This window comes from Pteronotus mesoamericanus, unplaced genomic scaffold (genome assembly GCF_021234165.1).
Source record: "Pteronotus mesoamericanus isolate MK-2021 breed Mesoamerican mustached bat unplaced genomic scaffold, CSHL_Meso_final contig_24, whole genome shotgun sequence".
In the NCBI taxonomy this organism is placed as follows: domain Eukaryota; kingdom Metazoa; phylum Chordata; class Mammalia; order Chiroptera; family Mormoopidae; genus Pteronotus; species Pteronotus mesoamericanus.
The window spans coordinates 6,061,401-6,085,036 of NW_026555100.1; the positions used below are offsets into that span (position 1 = coordinate 6,061,401).

A 23,636-nucleotide genomic window follows, 5' to 3' on the forward strand; every position below is an offset into this window, starting at 1 on the left:
TGTTCGAGTAACTCATTGAATAACTTGTGCATACAATTCAATGAATTCTGACAAATCAAAATTGTAAATATTTACAATGTAGTAGGACTGTTTTAAAATCTGTTCCCAGGTTTTATTGACCTGTGAGTGTATGCGGACTGGACTTTCCTGGAAGAAAGGCTGTAGGAAAGTTTTGGATCAATAATACACTTTGCAGTTTATTTTTATCGAGGCCTACCTGAGAATAAATTTCCCAGGAAGATTTTTTCCATACCATTTTTTTCTTACAGTTTTTAAAACATAAGATTCATGTATATTAAACATTATATGTAATACACATTTGTTATAAAAATTAGATAATAAACACTCATGAACTTACTATCCAGTGAAGAACAAAATATTATCAGTAATATTATCCATACTGTTTCAGCACTAAATTTTATTCCAGTATGAATTTATCTTTGTATCTTGGACTCTTTGGCTTTCTCTTCTTTCCTTTTTCCCTTCTCTCTTTTCCTCCTCCCCTCCTCTCCCCTCCTCTCCCCTCCTCTCCCCTCCCCTTCTCTCTCTCTTCTCTTCTTTCTTTTCTTTCTTCTTTCTTTTTCTTTCTTTCCTCCTTCTTCCTTCCTTCCTTCCTTCCTTCCTTCCTTCCTTCCTTCCTTCCTTCCTTCCTTCCTTCCTTCCTTCCTTCCTTCCTTCCTTCCTTTTCTCTCTCTCTCATCTCTCTCAACCCCCTCTCCTCCCTCCCTCCCTTCCCTCCTTCCTTCTTTCTATTTTCTTTCTTCTTCTTTCATCAAGTCTTCTCAGGTGTCTGAGCTGTCTGAGATTTACCTTTCTTTTAAAGGAGATTGCATACTCTTAAACCCATTTCAGTTCTGTTGCAAGCATGTTTGAGGATTTAGAACAGGAGACATTTTATGACTTAAGATTTTTGATAAAACCCTAATGTCTTTGGGATATTAGGGTCATAGCTGCTTATAAATATGATTTGCTTTGCAGGATGCTAACTGAATGAAGGTGGAAATAAATGGAAGTGAGACTTCATTAGTAAGAAATCATGTTTTAAAAAACAGTGATTGATAAAAATATACTTATGTCATATGTCACTTAAGGTTTCTGAAAGAATGTGGGTAAGACAGTATTAAAACAGATTAACAGAGCAATTCCTTAGAGTAATTAGAAATTCAATATTTTTTTTTCAAAAAATAAGTTGAAGTAAAATCTGTGTTAAAGACAGAGAACACCTTTTGTGTGATTTGAAGAGATGTTTGCACCCAGTGTTTCTCAAAGTTTGATCCCAGACCAGCAGCATCAGTATCACCTGAGAAGTTGAGTAAATTACCTAGACACCTCAGACCTTTAGGTGATTCAAGTATAGCTAAAGTGTGATAACCACTGCTATACAACGCTGTCTTTATTTTTATTAACTAACTTAGGTTGGCATGGCAGTTTGGAGTAATGCTATATGGGTCAGAAATTCCTATTTTAAGTGACAGAAATCCTGTTGTGGGGGCGCTGTGTAAAGGGAGGAGGAGGAGGAACAGCCTTGGTGCCTCCTCAGCTTTACATAATGTTTTGGGTGAGCGCTAATTACAGAACAAAATAGGAACAGCCCTACGTCCTCTGCCCCAACTGTTCCAAGTCCTGGATTTATAAGGGTCAAGCCAATCTGACCAATGCAAGAGGGGCTCCTGGGACTCAGAGCAAGCCATCATTGGTGCTTGGACAAAAAAAAAAAAAAAGCGGGAGGAATTTATAGACTCCCTTAGCTGGGTTGGAAGATTATTACTGGGGTAGCTCACAGATTCAAAGCAATAATGGGAAGAATCAGGAGTAAGGAGTTTGGAAATGCTTGTCTATGCAGGACTTTTTCATTTGTGGTGTAGCTCAGTGGATTGAGCACAGGCCTGTAAACCAAAAAGTTGCTGGTTAGAGTCCTAGTCAGGGCACATGTCTGGGTTGTGGGCCAGGTGCCCAGTAAGGGGCGAACAAGAGGTTACCACACATTGATGTTCCCTTTTTTTCTCCTTCCCTTCCCCTCTCTCTAAAAATAAATAAACAAAATCTTAAAAAAAAAAAAAAAGTAATATACTGCCCTAACAGTTGTGGCTCAGTTGGACGTTATTTTTGCAAAGTAAATGAAAGGTTGTCAGTTCGGTTCCCAGTCAGGGCACATGCCTGGGTTGTGGATTTGTCCCCATACGGGGCATGTAGGAAAGGCAGCTGATTGATATGTCTCTCCTTCTCTTTCTCCCTCCCTTCCTCTCTAAATAAATAAATAAATAAAACCTTGTTTAAAAAAATTAATATACCCTGGAATGCTGGAAAATAGAGAAATAGGAAAAATCACCTAGTGTTCTTCTGTCCAAAGACAACTTCATTTTAGCACATTTTCTCTGTATGTTTTCTTGCATAGTTGTGATCATACTATGTTAATTAAAACTTTTTTTGATCAATATTTATTTATAACTTTCTGTCAGAGTGGTAGAAACTTAATCTCATTCAGGTTCTGTATGATATTAATTTATTTTTTAAAAGACTTCCTAAAAAAAATTTCTTACTAAATTATTGGGGTAACATTGACTAATAGGATCATACAGATTTCAAGTGTACATTTCTGTGATATAATACAATATCTGTATATTGCACTGTATGCCCACCACCCAAAGTCAAACCATTTCTGTCACCGTATACTAGGCAGCACCCCCTTCACTCTGGTAACCGCCAAACTGCTGTCTGTATCCACAAGTGTCAGTTTTATATTCCACATAGGAGTGAAATCATATGGTTCTCCGCTTTTTCTGGTTGACTTATTTCACTTCTTAATATTCTCAAGGTACACCCACATTGTCACAAATGGCAGTGCCTTTTCTTATGGCTTAGTAGTATTTCATTGTGTATATGTGCTGCGTCTTCTTTATTCTGGTCCTCTCTCACAGGGCACTTTGGTTGTCTCCATGCCTCGGCCACTGTGAATAATGCTGCAGTGAACATAGGAGTGCATATCTCTTTGTGAATACATGTTATCAAGTTTTCTGAGTAGATACCCAGGAGAGGGATTGCTGGGTCATATGGTAACTCTATTCTTGATTTTTTGAGGACTTGCCAGACTGTTTTTTTCCATAGTGGCTGTACCAGTCTACATTCCCACCAGCAGTGAATGAGGGTTCCCTTTTCTCCACAACCTCTCCATCACTTGTTACTGCCTGTCTTGTTGATAATAGACATTTCAACCAATATGAGGGATTATCTCATTGTAGTTTTGATTTTCATTTCCTTAATAGGTAGTAAAGTTGAACATCTTTTCATATGTCTGTTGGCCATTTGTAGTCTTCTTGGATTTAGAGCAGTTTTAGGTTCACAGAAAAACTGAGATGGTACAGATTTCACAGGTATTCCCTTCCCCCACACATGCATAACCTCAACATCTTCCATCAGGCGGTACATTTGTTATAATTGATTAATCCATGTTGATATATCATTAATTGCCCAAAGCTCATAGTTTACATTACCCCTTCACTCTAGGTGTTATATATTCTCTGGATTTGGACAAATGTATAATTGATGTGTATTTATCATGTTTTCACATGGAATGTTTTCACTGCCCTAAAAATCCTCTCTGCTCCGTCTATTCACTGCCAACACATAATGATCTTTTTACTGTCTTAATAGTTTTGCATTTTCCAGAATGTCATATACTTGGAATCATACAGTATATAGCCTTTTCAGATTGGCTTCTTTAACCAAATAATATGAATTTAAGGTTCCTGCATGTATTTTCATGGCTTGATAGTTCATTTCTTTTTAGCAATGAATAATATTCCATTGTCTGGATGTACCACAGTTTATCCATTCAGCTGCTGAAGGCCACCTTAGTTGCTTCTAAGTTTTGGCCATTGTGAATTAAGGTGCTGTAAACATCTATGTGCTGGTTTTTATGTGGACATATATTTTCATCTGCCTTGAGTAAATACCAAGGATCATGATTGCTGGATTTTATGCTAAAAGTATGTTAAATTTTTAAGAAACTGCCAAACTGTCTTCCAAAGTGCCATACCATTTTGCCTTCCCACAAGTAATGAATGAGAGTTGATGTTAATTTTCAAATCTTTTTTTTAAAATTTACATTCATTCTTTAAAAGATATGTTCATTTTAAATTTCTTGACAGAATACCAACATTAGATATTTTTAATTGATAATTTGTTAAATTGTTTGAAGGGCAGAAAGTAACTATCTTATTTCAGTTTTTTGTGTCCTTGATTACTGAGTTTTTTGTTTAGTTATCTATCTTTTGTGACTTTCTACATTTTTAATCCACTTACCTATTAACATCTAATTGATTTGTGTGAATACCTTAAGTGAGCTCTATTTTCTTTAGTTTACCAGTTAGTAGTTTAGGTTTTGGGGTTTTTTAAAATATATATAAACCTAAATTATTTTGTCTATTTAAATCCCATATGGCTTTCAATAAGTTGTTTTTATCATTTTTAAGTTTAGAAATTCTCTCCTTTGAAAGATCCAATAACTTTTTTGCTGTTATTTTATATTTATTGATTATAACTCTTTAATCCATCTAGAATTTATTTTGCATCATGATACAAGGTAAAGGTACAGTTATTTTTCATATCTTTATTTTTTTATATTTTAAAATTTTTATATAAGCTCTATCATTCTTAAAATGCAATTTTCAAGCTTCTTTTTAGTAATTTCTGTAGGCTAATGGTTCTTGATTCATTATGAGGTTTAAGGATGAAGAAAGATGACAAGGAAACTTTAGTAACAATATATTTTAGCAATGAAAAAATGATAACTTCTTATCTGGCAAATCTAAACTTTCTCATGAGTTAAACATTTCTGATTAGCCTGCTGTTAGTACAGCAAAAACATTTGTATTTTCTGGAAATAACATTTGTCCATGAAGGAAATTATGGCAGAGACCCGTTTATAGTGAAAAGATTCTAGACATTTCATGCAGTCCAGGATTTTGAATAAGCCTTGTGCTTTGGCAGGAGCCCAGGAGAGGAAGTGTCTGCATCTGCTACATTCTAGAAGCTTTCCCAAAGAGTTACTGTAAAGCAGCCAAGAGAGGAGTGTATTTTACTACTGTGTGATTCTGGAAGTATCTGGAAGTTTGCAGCAAACTCGAGGAGGAGACTTTGGAATACTTCCAGAATGTCAGTTTCTGTGGTGATATTTTATTGAGATTCAAGTTAAGAAAGTGGGGTTTTGTTTTGTTTTGTTTTGTTTTTGTAATTGGGAGCTTTCCAGTGTGGATTTGAACCCACAGGTTTAGGTGAAATCATTTGGGAAGAGTCAGACAGAGGTGTGTGCAAAAAGAGGACTAGGGTGACAGATCAGAGTAGTCAGTGGCCTGTTACTGGGCAAATGATACTTTAACGGTAAGTTACTCTTTTGTAAGGTATTAAGGAGGAATTAAAATCCATGTATGTGATGGAGAAGGAACACGAGAAGAATACTAGCAGGGCATTTAGGGAAAGCAGGATAAAATCTTTCTGCTGCTTAACTGATATCTGCATCCACCATGAAGAATATATTCTAGAAAGACAGCACTACTGGGGGACAAAGAAAAGACAGAAGGACTTTGCTGCCAGGTTAAAAAAAAAAACACACACACAAAAAACACACTACATCTAAGTACTAGGCTGGGGATTCTTTACATAGAACACAGGAGATAAGATAAAGAAACTCAACCCTGAGTCCTTTAAGAGAAATTACTAGCTTAAATCAACAGGGCTATTTATTCCTTTTGGGTTCTGTACAACTTTTAAAAAATAGCTCCATTGAGGTGTAATTCATATAGCCTACAAATCACCCATTTAATGTTCATGATTCAGTGGGTTTTAGTACTTTCACAGTGTTCTTTCACCATCAGTCACCAGTCAGTTTTAGAACATTTCATCACCCCCCCCAAAAAGTTAATTGAACTTCCTTTAAAATTTAAAGCCACATAGGGAAAATATGGAGCAAGTTGGAACTTAAAGGATTGATCAGAAAGTTCTGAAACATTTTTCTCTGTAAAACATATTCTAACATTTTAGAGTGTATTTTGGTAATATTTAAATTAGGTCACTTTAATAAAGCAGTGTATTTTTATGGGAAATTGATGGTTTAGCCCTGGATCACAGAAAAGTTATTTTTCAGGCAATATGAAAGCAGTACTACTCTCCAGTTACTCTAATTGTGGTAGTTAGTGATTAAGGAGAAAATAACCTCAGGTTGAATTGTTAAGCACAAATTATCAGCTGATAATAAACATGTTTTTTTTAATCATGAAATGCCAAGATTACTATAATTATGAAAAGTACAAAAGTGGCTCTTGTTAGGTAATTAATCAATTTACAAGAATTAGAAGTTCCACAGGCAACCTTGGGGTCTGACTTACATTTTTGTTTGTAGGAAAAATAAGTTAGAAAATTTTCCTACTCTGCCTTTTAATAATTTTTCATAAGACCATATTTTTCTTGTAGGTGTGTGAACCTGTAAAATAAAGACTTCCAAGATGATCCGGTGTATTTTAATTGTAGGGATTCTACTTCCCCAGTCTTTGGCCCATCCAGGCTTTTTTACTTCAATTGGTAAGTCTTAACTCTTTCTTGATTTGTATTGTTTTTGTATTTAAAATTTTTTATTTTTTGGTGTTTTAAGTTAGTAAAAAATACACTGTATTCTAAAAGACATCCTCATTTTTAAATTCAATTTGTTTTTTTCTAAATATTTTTTCTGATTACAAAAGCAAAACATTTACAGGTTAGAAACTTATGAAAATTTAAGAAAGCATGCCAAAGAAAATTCTCTATTCTTGGTTCCACCCAGCAAATAATTTAATGCATACACTTATTCTTTCTTAATACACAGATACACATGTATAATATATTGCACATTATTTCATAGCCTGCTTTTTCATTTAAGAGTCTACGGTGAACACAATTTATTTTTTCCTACATTATAATTTTTAAAAATCTACAAAGTACTGTAAAAGTAGTTTGTTGTTTAAAGTGAAAAAATCAGAAATACTTAGGATAAGACACCTGCATGCCCTCTTCCCCCCAGAAATATTCCTCATATTTTGATGTGTATCTTTTTATATTTTCCTATATGCGTATTTCATCTGTTTTGAATGAGATGTTTTCCTTCATTTTGTTGCCCAGCTTTACCCTTGTGTAATTGTGTAGAACTAACTAAAACACAGGTATTGTATTTATGACACTTAATGTCAGGATCTAAAATGATTAATTCTCTCATTCCCATGAAAAATAAATATGGATTATTTGATTTTCAGTTGTGAATAATACTTTTTGTTAGTGTAGTTTTTTTATTTATGGAATAAAAATATAATTCTAATTTTATATTTAAATTAGGTGTGAGTTTGATGTGAGTTTGATTTAAATGGACATATAAATGAATTTGGATTGGGCTAATTTGTACTTTGCAATAATCAGTTATTTGGCTTTAAGGACCTCTGTGGAAATGAATTTTTAGAAAATAAATTGTGTGGGGGGAGTTGGAGTCAAGAAGAAATACTGATCCTTGGAGGGTAGTGTTGTTATATTTTTAGATGAAAGACAATTTGCTAATACAGTCCGAGCTTGTAAATTAAGTAGCTTGAAAATTAGAATTGGAACACATGAGTAGAAACATTTTTGGCTTTATTTGTATTTATCCAGTTAAAAAAAGGAAGAAAAATATGCTCTCTCCAACATGTCTGATTCATGCTAATTAAACTGTTTCATAGCAAGAAATATTCTTGTTTATTCTTAAATTAGTTAAAATACTTGTGTTGATGAGTATGGGTATTTGATAATCTTTTCCTTCTCCTCCTTTAAGGTCAGATGACTGATTTGATTTATACCGAGAAAGATCTGGTGACTTCCCTGAAAGACTATATTAAGGCAGAAGAAGACAAATTAGAACAAATAAAAAAGTAAGAAAAGTGTTTATTTTTTATGACTCTGACTCCACTTATTTTATTTATAGAGCTAAAACATTGAGTGGAAAGGAAAGCCATCTCTTAGCCTTAAAAAGCCAGCTGAAATGGCTAAAATAGGAGCACAGAAAACAAGAGTTAGGCCTAGGCCAAGAGTTCACATGGAAGAACATGGGTTGAGATAAGAATATAAATGGATATGGTTGTTGACTGAAAATTAAAAAAAGAAAAGGTTGTTAATATCTTCTGTCCTCTAACCTCTTTAATCAAGACACTTTCTGGAGCAATTTCCTGAATGTATCTATTTTTCACTCCTATGGTTCCATTCTAGAGATTACAGTGATAAGTATGGTTATTATCATTTAATTATATAGTTTTTCCTCAAAGGGTAATTTATTTTTAATTGACTTGGGTTTCTACTTAATCCTGACCTGAGAATTTCTATCTTTTGTTTAATGAGTAGCTAAGTGCTCATCTTTTTTTTGTAATGAATGTAAAACTTTGATGTGAGTTTGATTTAAATGGACATATAATGAATTTGGATTGGGCTAATTTGTACTTTGCAATAATCAGTTATTTGGCTTTAAGGACCTCTGTGGAAATGAATTTTTAGACTATTACTAGACGGATCCAATTACAACTTTTACTAAGATAAGTTTCATTTACTGTAACTATTTGGGAGAAAAAAAAACTAAAGGAAAAAGTCTTGTAGTTACATTTTGATTCTGCCATGCTAGATTTTATCCATAAGAACATTTTGCTATTTAAAAAACTTTCATAATTTTACCTTTAAAAAGAATTTTTAGATACTGTTCTAACTCAAAAACCTCTAATCTAGTTTCTTTTTTTGAGCGCTTTACTAAATTGTATTTTCCTCATTATGTCTTACATGTATAGATGGGCAGAGAAGTTAGATCGGCTAACTAGCACAGCCACAAAAGATCCTGAAGGATTTGTTGGGCACCCTGTAAATGCCTTCAAGTTAGTGAAACGTTTGAACACTGAGTGGAGCGAGTTGGAAAATCTAGTCCTTAAGGATATGTCAGATGGTAAGTCAGATGGTAAGAAAATGAGCCCAAAAAAGTAAGGCAGTATTGCTCCCTCCAGTAGAAATGCCAAAAGTAGTGATATACTCAGTTCCCAAAACATCAAGTGTTCACTGTTGTAACTGAATTATTTCTGGGGTGTGTTTAGTTTGATCAGTTAGTTTATTCTAGATCCCAAATTTCTTGATTAAAAAAAAAGATGAATAAAAACTAGAAACAAGGAATTAAAAATAAAACTTTATTGTCAAAAAAAAGTAATTTCTGTTATTGGTGACTAACACTACTGCTTTTTGCTTTGAAGTCTATGAATGTGAATTGATTATTTGGCATATAGCTTGATTTCTGAGGGTAGTCATTTTCATTTTAGGATTACCTTCAGACTGTAAAAATTTATGGGAGTTGGCTTTGACTCCATGCTAGAGCAAGGTCTCTTCTTTTCCTTTACATTGAAAGGACTATTTATCTTTTTAAAAATATATTCATAAAGTCAGCACATTATATTAATTGTATTAAAGGATTTGATTGATCTGGAATAAAGCTTCAAAAATTTACTTTATCATGAACTGTAGTTGCATATAATTGAAGAACTCCAGTGTTAATGGTGGTTTTGTAATTGTGCTTATCATAAAAGAAATTTGAGGTAAACTTTATTTTCTAATCAGTTTTTAATGTATTGGGAGTTGGGATTGGTAATATTAGGAAAAATGTTAGCGGTGTTCTAGATAGTATTTTGAAACTTAGGATTGTTTTGCTTAATGTAGACAACAAATGTAAAAACTGAGGCTGAAAACAGTGATAATGAATGTCTGTAATTTAAAAAATAAATTGTAATTGGAGTACTGAGATGTTTAAGGTATTTTAATAACAGACACAGAAAACTAAGTCTGAAGTTTAAGGAAGCAAAGGGATTTGGGTTAGTACATAGTACAGGCTCAAATATCTATTAATGACTGAAGGTGGCAAAAAAAATTTTTGTAGATTTATTTTTTATTGTATTTTTTCTATTACCATTTATCCCCTTTATACCTTCCCTCTACCCACAATCACCACACTGTTGTCCATGTCCACGAGTCCTTTTGATTCCTCCACTCTCTAATACCCTCACCCCAGAACTGTCAGCCTGTACTGTATCCAGGAGTCTGTCTCTATTTTGCTTTTAGTTCAGTTTGTTTATTAGATTCCACATATGAGTGAAATCATATGGTATTTAAAAAAATTTTTTTTTAAAGAGAAGGAGAGGATTGAGCCAGCTATGCAGATGAAATTCCAAGATGAAAAAAAGTTGTTTTGAGAGAGAGGGGGGAGAGACTTGAGCTAACTTTGTAAATGAAATTGTTATGTAAACTAAACTATTTTGCATAGGATAGGAAACCTTGAAAAGAAAAATTAAGGCAAGCATTATGAATACTTCTTCAAAATGAGAGGAGAATACCTGTGATTATTTGCTCTCATATATAACACCATGACAACATTTTAAAGGTTGTATGTGTGTATATACACATATATAAATATGTATACACCTACATGTTCATTCATCATTTAAAATTCTCAAATAATGATCTGTATGACCCGAGTTCTTTTATAAGGTAAACTTTGAGACTTTGACACTTTAATTGTGGTAGTCATCCAAAAGCTACTATATATATATATATTTTTTTCCCCCCTATTTTTATTAGAGAGGATTTAAGCAACGTCTTGAAATTTGTTTTGGGACCTGAAAAACATTATAGTCATCTGTAAAACTTATAATACTTGCTTGTAAAATTCCATGTGGATATTCTGACTGAGAGTTGGTCTTAAAACTAAAAAAAAAAAAAAAAAAAGCTTGACATGACCTTTAGCCTTTTTCCAGCTAAGTTGTTCATTTTTACATTTTCATTAATGTAAAAAATGCATAGCCCTTTACTGATCAAAAAAGTAGGTAAGTAAATAAGAGGGAAGGGAAATCTCATACCAAACTTTTATTGGCAAATGATGACATATTTTTAAAAATTTAAATCACTTTCATCTTTTTGGGTCCTTAAGGAGTATTTAGCATCCATTCTCCTTAAGGGTTATATAGTTACCAGTAATTAATTTATTAGTTTGATTTTTGATATATTTTATGTACCAAGTTTTAAAAATAAAATTTTTATATGGAGCAAATCTTGATTGATGAACACTATATTCAATAATTAGATCTAAATTTATTTTAATAAATGAGATTACTTAATCTTTTTGAAAATATGAATGCAACAATCTTTTTATAAAATAGATTTTATTTATTTACTTTTAGAGAGAGGGGAATGGAGGGAGAAAGAGAGGGAGAGAAATAATGTGTGAGAAACAGGGATAGGTTGCCTCTCACGCCCCCAGTGCGGGACCTGGCCTGCAACCCAGGCATGTGCTCTGACTGGGAATTGAACTGATGACCTTTCGGTTCATAGGCTGGTACTCAATCCACTGAGCCACACCAGCCAGGGCCGATAATCTTAAATATATAATTAATAACTCTTCTTCCCCTTAAAGAATTTCACCAAGCTTTATATATTTACATATTTATATAATGTGTGGCACATGAAAGAAAAAAAAACAGGATTTAAGGGCATAGATTTTACTTACCATCTGTTACCTGAAAATATAGTTGGTTGCCAATAAATATTTTCAAATACAATAATCTGTTCATTTTTCAGACTTAGCGGAGGCTATGTTATATAACTAAAAGCTCAATTATTATGTTAGTTGATCTTTACTAATGCATATAGACATAATTTATCTGTATCTACTAATACAGGCATAATTTATGCAGCAACCTCAGATTAAGCAACAGAAAAGGTTTGGGAAAATAGAGTAAGTTAGAGGTATGTCAAGTTGCATTCAGTGTATTTAATTTTTTCTCATTGAGCATGTGGAACATAGTATGGTAGAAAATGATAATAAAACCAATTTAAAAATATCTTTGTAAAAACTATACTGGAAATTTGAAGTCTCTGAGGTTCTAAAGTCTTCCCCCTCTTATTTCCTTATTTCAAGGCTTTATCTCAAACCTAACAATTCAGAGACAGTACTTTCCCAATGACGAAGATCAGGTTGGGGCAGCCAAAGCCCTGTTGCGTCTCCAGGACACCTACAATTTGGATACAGATACCATTTCAAAGGGTAATCTTCCGGGTAAGAATTCTTTTAGTCTATAAAACACCTGTTACGTGGCTTCTCTGTTCAGTCCAGTAGGACAATGTAAATGTCAAAAAGACTTCAGTATTTTGAGATTTTTAACTTTAGTTTGTTTCATAGCCTTTGAGGACAAAAAACCCCTCCATTTCTCTAGGACCTAATCGTTGTGGCTAGCTTCTAGCATGCTACTTTGAAAGCTTATAATTATAGGGACTAAGCTTAAATAGGAAATTTTAGCATGTAAGAAAAAGAATCATTTTTCCAAATATTTTTATTTAGAACACCCAGTGTTTGTACATAAAGTTATAAGGGAATTGATAATCAAAGTTTATATGTTCACTAATTTAAAAACCAAGACCTGTTGGATATACGCAGATTTTTTAAGTGTTTTGCAATGTGAACATCCTGCTTTCTAATCTATTTTTGGCAAAATCCTTTTTTAAAAAATTATAGCTGGTTATTTTATGATAATTTACTTTAAAGATTTTTATTGTGCAAAAACTTATAACAAAATTTACTAGTTTAACCAATTTTAAATTTTTGCTGTTGAGCGTCTTTATGTATGTTCACATTGTTATACAACCGTCACCACCATCCATCTTCATAGCTCTTTTGATCTTGTAAACAGAAACTCTATACCCGTTAAACAATAAGTACCATTTCCTTTTTACTCCCGCCCCTGGAAATCATCATTCTACTTTTTGTCTCTATGGTTCAAGTGCCTCATAAGTGGAATTATAAAGTATTTGTCTTTTTGTGACTGGTTTATTTCACTTAGCACAGTGTCCTCAAGGATCATCCAAGTTGTAGCATGTGTCAGAATTTCCTTAAAGGAATTTTTTAAAGGTTTAATAATAACCCATTATATGTATATACCACATTTTGCTTATCTGTTCATTCATCAGTGGACACTTGGCTTCCAAATTTTGGCTACTGTGAATAATTCTGCTATGAACATGAGTGTCTAATATCTCTTCAAGACCTTGTTTTCCTTTCTTTTGAGTATATGTGCGTTAATGGAATTGCTGGTCATATGGTAATTCTATTTTTAATTTTTTAAGGAACTGCCATACAATTTTCCATAGTAGCTACAGCATTTTACATTCTCACCAACAGTGTACAGTTTCTCAACATCCTTGCCAACGCTTTCTATTTTCTTTTTAAATTTTTATTTTTGATAGTAAGCATCTTAGATGTGAGGTGGTATCTTGTTATAGTTTTGTTTCTCTGTCAGTGATGTTGAGCATATTTTCATGTGCTTAGCAGCCATCTGCATACCTTCTTTGGAGAAATGTATGTTTAAATCCTTTGTCCATTTTTAATAGTGGGTTTTTTTTTTTTTTTTTGGTTGCTGAATTTTAGGAGTTCTCTATAAAATGTAGATATTAACCCCTTAGGAGATAAATGATTTGGAAATATTTTCTCCCATTCTGTGGGTGGCCTTTTTACTCCATTCATACTGTCTTTTGGTGTACAAAATTATAAAATTTTCATAAGAGCCCAATTTGTTTATTTTTTTCTTTTATTGTACCTTTTGGATCATGTACAAGGAATCAATGTCCAGTCCAGTGTAATGAAGTTTTTGTCCTGTGTTTTCTTCTAAGAATTTATTTTATTTTTATTTTTTTTAAGATTTTTATTTATTTTTAGAGAGGGGGAGGGAGAAAGAGATGGAGAGAAACATTAATGTGTGGTTGCCTCTCGAGTGCCCCCTACTGGGGACCTGGCCCACAACCCAGGCATATGCCCTGACTGGGAACTGAACCAGCTATATCCTTTGGTTCACAGGCCAGCACTCTGTCCACTGAGTGACACCAGCCAGGGCTATTTTATTTACTTTTAGACAGTGAAAGAAGGAGGGAGAAAGAGAGGGAGAGAGGCATCAATCGCTTGCCTCTTGTAGACCCCCAACCTGGGGCCTGGCCTGCAACCCAGGTATGTGCCCTGACTGGGAATCGAACTAGTGACCTTTTAGTTTGCAGGCTAGCAAATCAGTCCACTGAACCACACCAGCCACGGCTCTATTAAGTTTTATTTTTTTTAAGTCTCACATTCTTACATTTAGGTCCTTGCATTCTGAGGTAATTTTTACATGTGGTTATGTAAAGGTTCAACTTCATTTTTTTTTTTATGTGGATATCCAATTTTCCCAGCACCATTTGTTCAAAAGACTACCCTTTCCCCATTGAATGGTCTTCGCACCCTTGTCAGAAATCATTTGACCATACATGTGAGGGTTTATTTCTGTGCTAGTCCATTGATGTATATGTCCGTCTTTATGCCAATGCCGTTCTGTTTTTATGACTGTAGCTTTGTTGTTAACTTTTGAAAGCAGTAAGTATGAACCCTTCATTTTTGTCCTTCTTTTTCAAGATTGTTTTAGCTATTTGGGGTCCCTTGAGATTCCATATGAGTTTTAGAATTTGTTTTTTTATTACATCAAAAAACATCATTGGGATTTTGATAGGGATTGCATTGAATCTAGATTGCTTTAGATAGTAATTGACATCCTAATATAAATTTTCCAATCCATGGACATGGGATGTGTTTCTATTTATTTATGTTGTCTTTAAATTTTTTTTTTTTAAAGTTTGAAGTATATCTCTCTTTTTTTTAAAGCTTTGATTAATTTATTTGTAGAGACAGGAAGGGAGGGAGAAAGAGGAAGATAAACAGTGATGTGAGAGAGAAACATGGATTGGTTGCCTCTCGCATGTGCCCCAAGTGGGACCTCACCCTTCAGTCTGTGGGATGATGCCCAACCCACTGAACACCACCACTCAGGCCTGTCGTCTTTAATTTCTTTCACCAGTGTTTTATAGTTTTCATTGTACAAGTCTTTCATTTCCTTGGTTAGTTTCTAAGTATTTTATTCATAGAATTATTTTAGTTATTTTCTTTTCAGATTGTACATTGTTAATATGTAGAAATATATCTGGTTTTTGTGTATTGACTTTGTATCCTATTATTTTCCTGAATTCATTTATTAGCTCTAACAGTTTGTTGTGGGATTTTAGGGTTTTCCATATTTAAGATAATGTTATCTGGAAAAAGAGATCATTGTATTTCTTCCTTTTAAATTTGGATGCATTTTACTGCCCTTTTTTTTTTTTTTTTTACCTAATTGCTCAGACTCAAACTTCCAGTACTAAGTTGAATGGAAGTGGTGAAAGTGGGCATTCTTGTTCTTGATCTAAAGGAAAAGCTTTGCCTTTCACCATTGAGTATGTTTGCTGTGGGTTTTTTCAAATATATTTTTTACTGTGTTAAGGTACTTTCCTCTTTCCAGTGTGTTGAGTTTTATTCTTTTTTAATTACGAAAAAGTGTTGAATTTTGTGAAATGCTTTTTCTGAATTAAGTGAGGTGATCATGTGGTGTTTTTCCTAACAGTGATCAATTTTCATATGTTGAAACATCCTTGCACTCCAGGAATAAGTCCCACTTGGTCACGGTGTATAATCCTTTCAATATGCTACTGAATTCTGTTGGCTAGTATTTTGTTGAGGATGTTTTGCATGAATGTTCAAAAGGGATAATTGGTCTGTAGTTTTCTTGTAGTGTCTTTGCCTGGTTTTCATATGAGTAGTACTGGCTTAGTGAATGAGATAGGAAGTATTCTCTCCTGTGGAATTTTTTTTTGGAAAAGTTTGAAAAAGATTGGCGTTAGTTCTTTAAATGTTTGGTAGAATTCACCAGTAAAGCCATCGTTAAGGTCCGGCACTTTTTTTTGTCAGGATACTTTTGATTACTGATTCAGTCTCCTTACTAGTAATATGTCTATTTAGACTTTCTATTTTTTATCTTAGTCTTAGTAGGTTTTGTTTTTCTAGAAAATTTGTCCATTTTATCTAGATTATCAAGTTTGTTGGTGTACAATTTTTTCTTAGTGCTCCTTTATGATCCTTTGTATTTCTCTAGAATTGGTAGTAAGGTCCACACTATAATTTCTGATTTTAGTAATTTGAATCTTTTTCTTTTTTCTTAGTTGATCTAACTAAAGGATTGTCAATTTTTTTGATCTTTTCAAAGAACCAACTTTTGGTGTCATGAATTTTCTCTGTTGTTTTTCTGTTCTCTACTTAATTAACCTATGCTTTAATATTTCCTTTCTTTTGCCAGTTTTGGGTTTAATTTGTTCTTGTTTTGTCCTAGTTTCTTAAGTTGTAAACTTGGGTTGTCTGAGATCTTTCTTGTTTTTAACGTGAGCATTTATAATTACAAATTTCTTCCTTATCACTGGTTTTACCGTGTCTCATAAGTTTTGGTATGTTGTGTTTTCATTTTCATTCGTCTTGAAGTACTTCCTAATTTCCCTGGTGATTTCTTCTTTGATATATTGTTGTTTAAAAATGTGTTGTTTAAGTTTTACCATTTGTTTTATTTTTCTAGCTTTATTTTGTTAATGATATCTAACTTCGCATGGTACTGTACTGTTTGCCATCTCTAACATTTTCTATGACTGTGTGGTTTATTACCATTTTTATCTCCTTGTCATTATCAACTCAAGAAATAAGATATATTACCTCTGTCTTCATACTGAAATGATTTTCTCAGTAATAAAGTACAATAGGATGAATTATTTGTTAAGATGTTTTCTCGCTCATCTCCATTCATTTGGGGTGAAGTATGAAATGGGAAAACTAATAATGATGTAATGTCAAATGCAATTTCTAGTAAACTGGACTTAATTCCATTAAGTTGGATTTCCAGAATTGTACAAATTTGCAAATTTTATTTAGTTTCTACTAATATACCTTATGACACTTTTGACCGTAATTGTATTTTGAAAAATTGGCTTCTGGTTTAAAACATCTATTTAAATGATGTTAGTTATTTAATATGTGCCAACCATTATATTAGGTACTAGGGATGCAGTAATGAATAAGACTGACACTGCCCTTGCCCTTAGGGTGCCTACATTCTTATGATATAGTATGATGAATGCCTAATTAGGGATAATTGAGGATACTGTGAGAGCACATAGAAGGAGACCTAATTCTGGACTTGATAAGAGGTATAAAGGATGACTTCCTGGAAGATGTGACATTAAAAATATTGAGAGACAGTCCATCAGTAGATGAATGAATAAAAAAGTTGTGCGTGTCTGTCTCTGTCTGTCTGTCTCTCTCTCTCTCTCACGCGCGCGCGAATATTACTTGGCCATAAAAAAGAATGAAATCTTACTATTTGTGACAGCATGGATGGACCTAAGAGGGTATTATACTAAGTGAAGTAAGCCAGGCAGAGAAAGACAAATATCATATGATATCACTTGTATGTGGAATCTAAAGAACAAAATAAACAAAATAGCAATAGACTTACAAATACCGAAAACAAACTGATGAAGGCCAGAGGGGATGGGTGTTGGTGGGGACAGGGTTAAAAAATGGTGAAAGAATTAAGACATGCTAATTGGTAGTTACAGGGTAGTTGTGGGGGGTATAAGATAAAGCATACGCCTGTAGTTAATACTGTAATAACTATGGTAACAGATGGGCACTTGAATTATCAGGGAACACTTTCTAAACTCTATGAATGTCTGTGTGCTGTTTTGTACACATGAAACTAATGTAAAAAAGTGTTGACTGTAAACTGTAATCAAAATAAAATAAAAAATCAAAACATTGAGATATAATGGATAAGAATTACCCAGGAAAATAGGGGTAGGGAGGAGAAGTGGGCATAAGAAAAGTATTCTAATCTGAGAGAATATGTATAAAGGCCAGAGAGGAGAAGAGGGAGCATTTAATATCAGATATCTAAACAAGTAATTTGTTCAAGAGGTGAGTGTACAGTTGGGGACAGTGGAGTAAGAGATGAGGCTGGATAAGTAAGCAAAAGCCATCTCTTGAAGGGATTTGTAAGCCATTGTTGGGTGTTTACTGTTCTGAGTGTAATGAGAAGCCCCTGAAAAGTTTTAAACAGGGAAGTTTTTAGAAATATTCTGGTCACAGAATGGAGATTGGATTGAGACCTGGGGGTAGGGACAAAGAAACCAGGGAGGAGGCTGTTGTAAAAATTTAAATGAGATGACATTGGTGGCTAGTGGGTGTAGAAAGAAGTGGGTACGTTATCAAGCTACTTAGGAGATGGAGGAGAATTTGATGATGGACTTTATGAGTTTCTGTGTTCTTCAACATTTAGATGGATTTCTTTTTTTAAAAAAGAACACAAAAGAACAGATTTAGTGCATGTGGGGGTAATAAATTTAATTTAGTTCCCTATATTTCTTTTCATTTAAAACTTCATTATCTTTCCTTCAAAATGGTATCGAATATTATTTAAACCTGATTTTGTTGTGTTTAATCTTAGGAAATTCATTGGTTCCTCTGAGTACCTAACCTTAATCTAAAGATAAGTTGGTAAGACTTTCATAGAGAATGACTGAAAATAAACCACTCTGAGAATACGTGTAGTTGTTTTTCATTGGGGCAACGTTCATCTTTTCTCCTGTTCTTTGTGTCTCCTTATTGAATTCTCTTCTTCAGGTCACTGTTTTGGGCTAGCTCTTAACAGAATTTTCCTTTTTATGCAAATTCATTATAAGTACAGTGACTGAAATTTCCTAAACATATTTCCTGTAAGTAGTGAAAATAACAGAGTGAACTAATAAACCGTTTTTAGGCTTTTTTGTTTTGTTTTGTTCTCCAAACCTTTCTCTGTTGTTAACAGTAAAACATCACATTTATGTATAAAGACCCCATGTGCACCTTCACTTCCTTTCTAGAGGTAATGACTATTCTGAACTCAATATGTATTCTTCTGTCTTTTATATTTTACTACATATTTTACACAATATATTGTATTGTGTTTTTAAAGTTTAAACAAATAATATATCATACTCTGTATCTTTCTGTAACCTTTTCACGCAGTGTTTTTGAATAAATTCATCCATGTTGGTCACAGTCATCAGACTGCTGTTTGTAGTATATGACAAAATTGACTTATTAATTCTTTTGTGGATGGATGGACATTTAGATTGTTTTTTTTATTTTTTTGCTATATTAAACAAGATTTCAGCAAACATCCCTGTTTATGTCTGTGTACACACGTGGAAGAGTTTATCTAGAGTATAAGAAGTCAGGGTATGTGCTTCTATACCTTTACTAGATGGGACCAGATTGTTCTCCAGAGCGGATGCACCAATTTATACTTTTACCAGCAATGTATGAAAGTTCCCATTTCTTCATATCCTTACATACCCGTGGCTTCGTCAGACGTAACATTGTGGTGTATGGTTTAGGTGTGAGTGATGGGGGTGAGAGTTGTGGGGGAAGGATGATCTTAATTGTCCTCAAACCAAAAAAGAAAAAAGATAAATGCTTATTTCAGTGGATTTATATTTATGCGATGTTACTCCTTGATTAGTTTTGTCAGTTTCTTGTTCCTCTTTGGTTTGAAATTCTTTGTTGATATTTTAATATAAAATCAGGCTCTGGCTGCTGTGGCTCAGTGGATTGAACACTGGCCTGTGAACTGGTAGGTTGCAGGCTTGACACCTGGTCAGGGCACACGCCTAGGTCGCGGGCCAAGTCCCCAGTTGGGGGTTTGAGAGGCAACCGATCAATGTTTCTGTTGCTGTTTCACTCCCTCTCTCTCTCCCTCTCTCCCCCTCTCTCCAAAAATAAATAAAATCTTAAAAAAAAATAAAATAATGGTAAGTATATGCATTAGCATCAATATAAGCTGGTCCTTTAGTTTCAGGTTGTTCCTAACTCTGATTTGAATAGATCCATATCTTCCAAAGATACCATACTTTTATTTTTTTAGCTGTTATTTGGTGGTGGGGGTTATGAGAAATGTCTTACACAAAAAGAATTTTATTTACCTCAGGTGAAAGTTGAATGTTCACACCCTCAGTCACTTGCATCACTATCTTGGTGAGCTGATAAGGTTACTAAACCAGGTGGTAGATTTCCCACAAATCTCGAGCTCACTCAGCTATGAGCATGTCATACTGCCTCAGATGCACAACACCAGCTTCCCAAGTATATGCATTTTAAACATGTTTCTGTTACACAGATCAAGTTCTTACCCACAAAGTGTTCCTGTGAAGTATAAGAACTTTTAAAATAAAGGTTCCAGCTTATAGATTAACAACAAAAATGTATTTCTAAGTAAATTTTTTTAAACTCTCATGTAATATAGTTTATTTTGTGATAATAAGTTTAAAGGACTGATTTTGGTTTTAGTTTACTTCAAATTTGGGTTGTTACAATCAGTTTCACATGTTAGTGTCAGTCATCCATGCCACTTCTTTGAACCAAAGAAATGTACAACTTATTCTTTCTTCTTACCAAATTCTCTTTGCCCTTTGTATGAAAGTTTTTTGTAGTCTTTTTCTGCCAACATCACTTTCCCTATCTCATTTTCTTTATCTTCTTGCCCATTTACTTTTTCTTTTCATGTTTTCTGTTTTGGAAATAGCCTTCCCTTTCAAATGCTACGTCACTTCTTTTTCATTTTCTTCCTTTAAAATCTGAATCTCAGACATTCTGCTTTTAATAATTGTGAGTAGATCAGTAGGTAAGAAAAGCAGAGATAATAACTAGCAAAGCAGAATAGCTAAAGATCTCCTTCCATCGTGTTTTGAAATAATGTTGCCAGAATATCAGGCCATGTAAAAAATATTACTGGCTACCTACATGGATAAATGATGTACTGTTCTTTTATGTCTTTTGCATGTCCCTGAGGTCTTAATACTGCATTGTAAGCTCTTAGAACCATACACCAGTTCTCGTAACTGAAAAATAATAGGGTCAAAATGGGATATGTTTCTTTGGTTTCTGGAATTGCATCATGTTAAACTATTAAGTTTCTTGGAATCCTTTCCTAGATGGAGTGTGGAGTAGGGAGTTAGTTAAGGGAAAAGTGTCAAATACAGATCTTCATCTTCATTTTAGCAATACATTGATAATCAGTTACTATCCATAAGTGACTAACAGAAGGCAAAAAAAAAAAAAAGTGAATGGAGATAGTTGTATGATTTGAGTATTTGATTGTATTGATCATTGTGATCCGTCAGTGCATACACCTCCATGCTGGGACTCTGCCTGCTACTGGAATGTGAAAGGCCATCCTCAGACTAGGCATACTTTCCCTTAGACAGTGAATGTCTGATCACTAGCAAAATGTGACGATGATTTTACTTCCTTTTACTTTATTTCTCATAAACTCCCTTTCTGCTAGCCTTTAAAAAATATATTGACACCATGGGATATAGCTAAGTTTGGCTGTAGCCAGTGAAGTGGTTCTTTGAAGTGTATGGAATAAAAATATATTAAGGAAAACACCATTGTGTTCCCTGTTCTACCAGTTTCCATTGTGATATCAGACATTTAAATAAATGTATAAGATTATGTCTGTTTGATAAGAAAAACTGTTCATTGGTCTGCTTTTGAACGATAGTTTCTTTTAAAAGCTTTACCCTTCTGGAAGAATGACTTTTAGAACAATAATAATTTATTCTCAGAAGTACATATTCAAAGGGAAATGTTGTCAGGTAAGTATTATTTATTTTTATTTTCTAACTATTTTATTTTTTCACATACTAATCATTTTCTTTTTTGTTAGTGTCAAAAAGGCACTTACATGATTTTCTTTTTTACTTTCTCTTTTTATTGTTACTTTTCCAGTACCATTTAGTCCCCTGAGAGCCCGCTGTGCCCCCGCATTCGCCACATTGTTGTCCATGTCCGTGAGTCTTTTTTCCCTTTTGCTCAGTCCCTCCATGCCCTACCTGCCCCCCACAGGATGTCATCCTGCTCTTTCTGAGTCTCTGTCTTTTTTGCTATTTACTTATTTACTAAAGATTTTATTTTTTTACTTATATGTATTTTAAAAAATTTATTTTATTGTTCAAATACAGTTGTTTCCATTTTTCTGTCACCACTTTCCCCTGTCCCACCCACCCACCCCCACCTCCCACCCTCAATCCTTCCCCCCTTTGGCTTTGTCCCTGGGTCCTTTATACATGTTCCTTCACTTGACCCTTCTCCTTTTTTTCCCATTACCCACCTCCCTCCACCCCTCTGGTTACTGCCGGTTTGTTTTTTCTTTCAATGTTACTGGTTATATTTTTCTTATTTGTTTTATTGATTAGGTTCCACTTATAGATGAGATCATGTGGTTTTTGTTTTTCACCCCCTGGCTTATTTCGCTTAGCATGATGTTCTCCAGTTCCATCCATGCTGTCCTGAAGGGTAGAAGTTCCTTCTTTCTTTCTGCTGTGTAGTATTCCATTGTGTAAATGTACTATAGTTTTTTTATCTACTCATTTATTGATGGGCACTTAGGTTGCTTCCAGCACTTGGCTATTGTAAATTGTGCTGCTATGAACATTGGGTGCATAGGTTCTTTTGAATTGGTATTTCGGGATTCTTAGGATATAATCCCAGCAGTGGCATTGCTGGGTCAAAAGGCCCTTCCATTTTTAGCTTTTTGAGGAAATTCCACACTGTTTTCCACAGTGGCTGCACCAGTCTGCGTTCCCATCAACACTGTACTAGGGTTCCCTTTTCTCCACAATCTCACCAGCACTTGTTTGTTGATTTGTTTATGATGGCCATTCTGACAGATGTGAAGTGGTATCTCATTGTGGTTTTAATTTGCATCACTTGATGGCTAGTGATGCTGAGCATCCTTTCATATGTCTCTGGACCCTGTGTATGTCCTCCTTAGAGAAGTGTCTGTTCAGGTCCTTTGCCCATTTTTTAATTGGATTGTTTGTCTTCCTGGAGTGGAGTTGTGTGATTCTTCATATATTTTGGGGATCAAACCCTTGTCTGAGGTATCATTAGCAAATATATTTTCCCATATATTTCCCATATGAAAGATTGTTCTTTCATTTTGCTGATGTTTTCTTTAGCCATGCTGAAGTTTCTTATTTTGAGGAGGTCTCATTTGTTTATTCTTTCTTTTATGTCCCTTGCTCTATGGGACATATTGGTGAAAATACTGCTGTGTGGAATATCTAAGAGTTTCCTGCCTATGTTCTCCTCTAGGACTTTTATGCTGTCATGATGTATATTTAAGTCTTTTGTCCATCTTGATTTTATTTTTGTGTATGGTATTAAGTTGATGGTCGTATTTCATTTCTTTGCATGTAGCTGTCCAGCTCTCCCAACACTATTTGTTGAAGAGGCTATTTTTACTCCATTTTATGCTTCTGCCCCTCTGGTCACATATTAATTGACCACTGAGACATGGGTTTATTTCTGGGCTCTCTATTCTGTTCCATTGATCTGTGTGTCTGTTTTACGCCAGTACCAGACTGTTTTGATTACAGTGGCCTTGTAATATAATATCATGTCAGGTATTGTGGTCCCTCCTACTTTTTCCTTTTTGATGTTATTTATTAGACATTTTAGTATGGAAAATATTAAATATAAAAAAATAAGTAAAGGAAATGACATTGAGCCTCTCTTACTTACTAATCAGTATCCAACTTCAAAAGTTTTTAACACTTTTTTTGCGGGGGGGGGGTAAAATTCTTGTTATTGGAAAACAAAT

At 34.0% G+C, this 23,636-nt stretch overlaps 1 protein-coding gene across 5 annotated transcripts in view; it reads left to right on the plus strand.

Moving 5' to 3' along the window:
• Positions 1–23,636, plus strand: part of P4HA1 (prolyl 4-hydroxylase subunit alpha 1) — a 77,060-nt gene that overhangs the window by 11,456 nt on the left and 41,968 nt on the right. For 4 of the 5 annotated variants that reach the window (XM_054572620.1, XM_054572619.1, XM_054572623.1 and 1 more), the window contains exons 2-5: positions 6,469–6,576; positions 7,826–7,922; positions 8,823–8,974; positions 11,984–12,121. In XM_054572620.1, coding sequence (XP_054428595.1) covers positions 6,501–6,576; positions 7,826–7,922; positions 8,823–8,974; positions 11,984–12,121 — 463 coding nt within the window. In that variant the 5' untranslated portion in view covers positions 6,469–6,500. Of the gene's footprint in view, positions 1–4,989; positions 5,155–6,468; positions 6,577–7,825; positions 7,923–8,822; positions 8,975–11,983; positions 12,122–23,636 lie in introns of all 5 variants that reach the window. The other variant, XM_054572621.1, reaches the window with a different exon arrangement.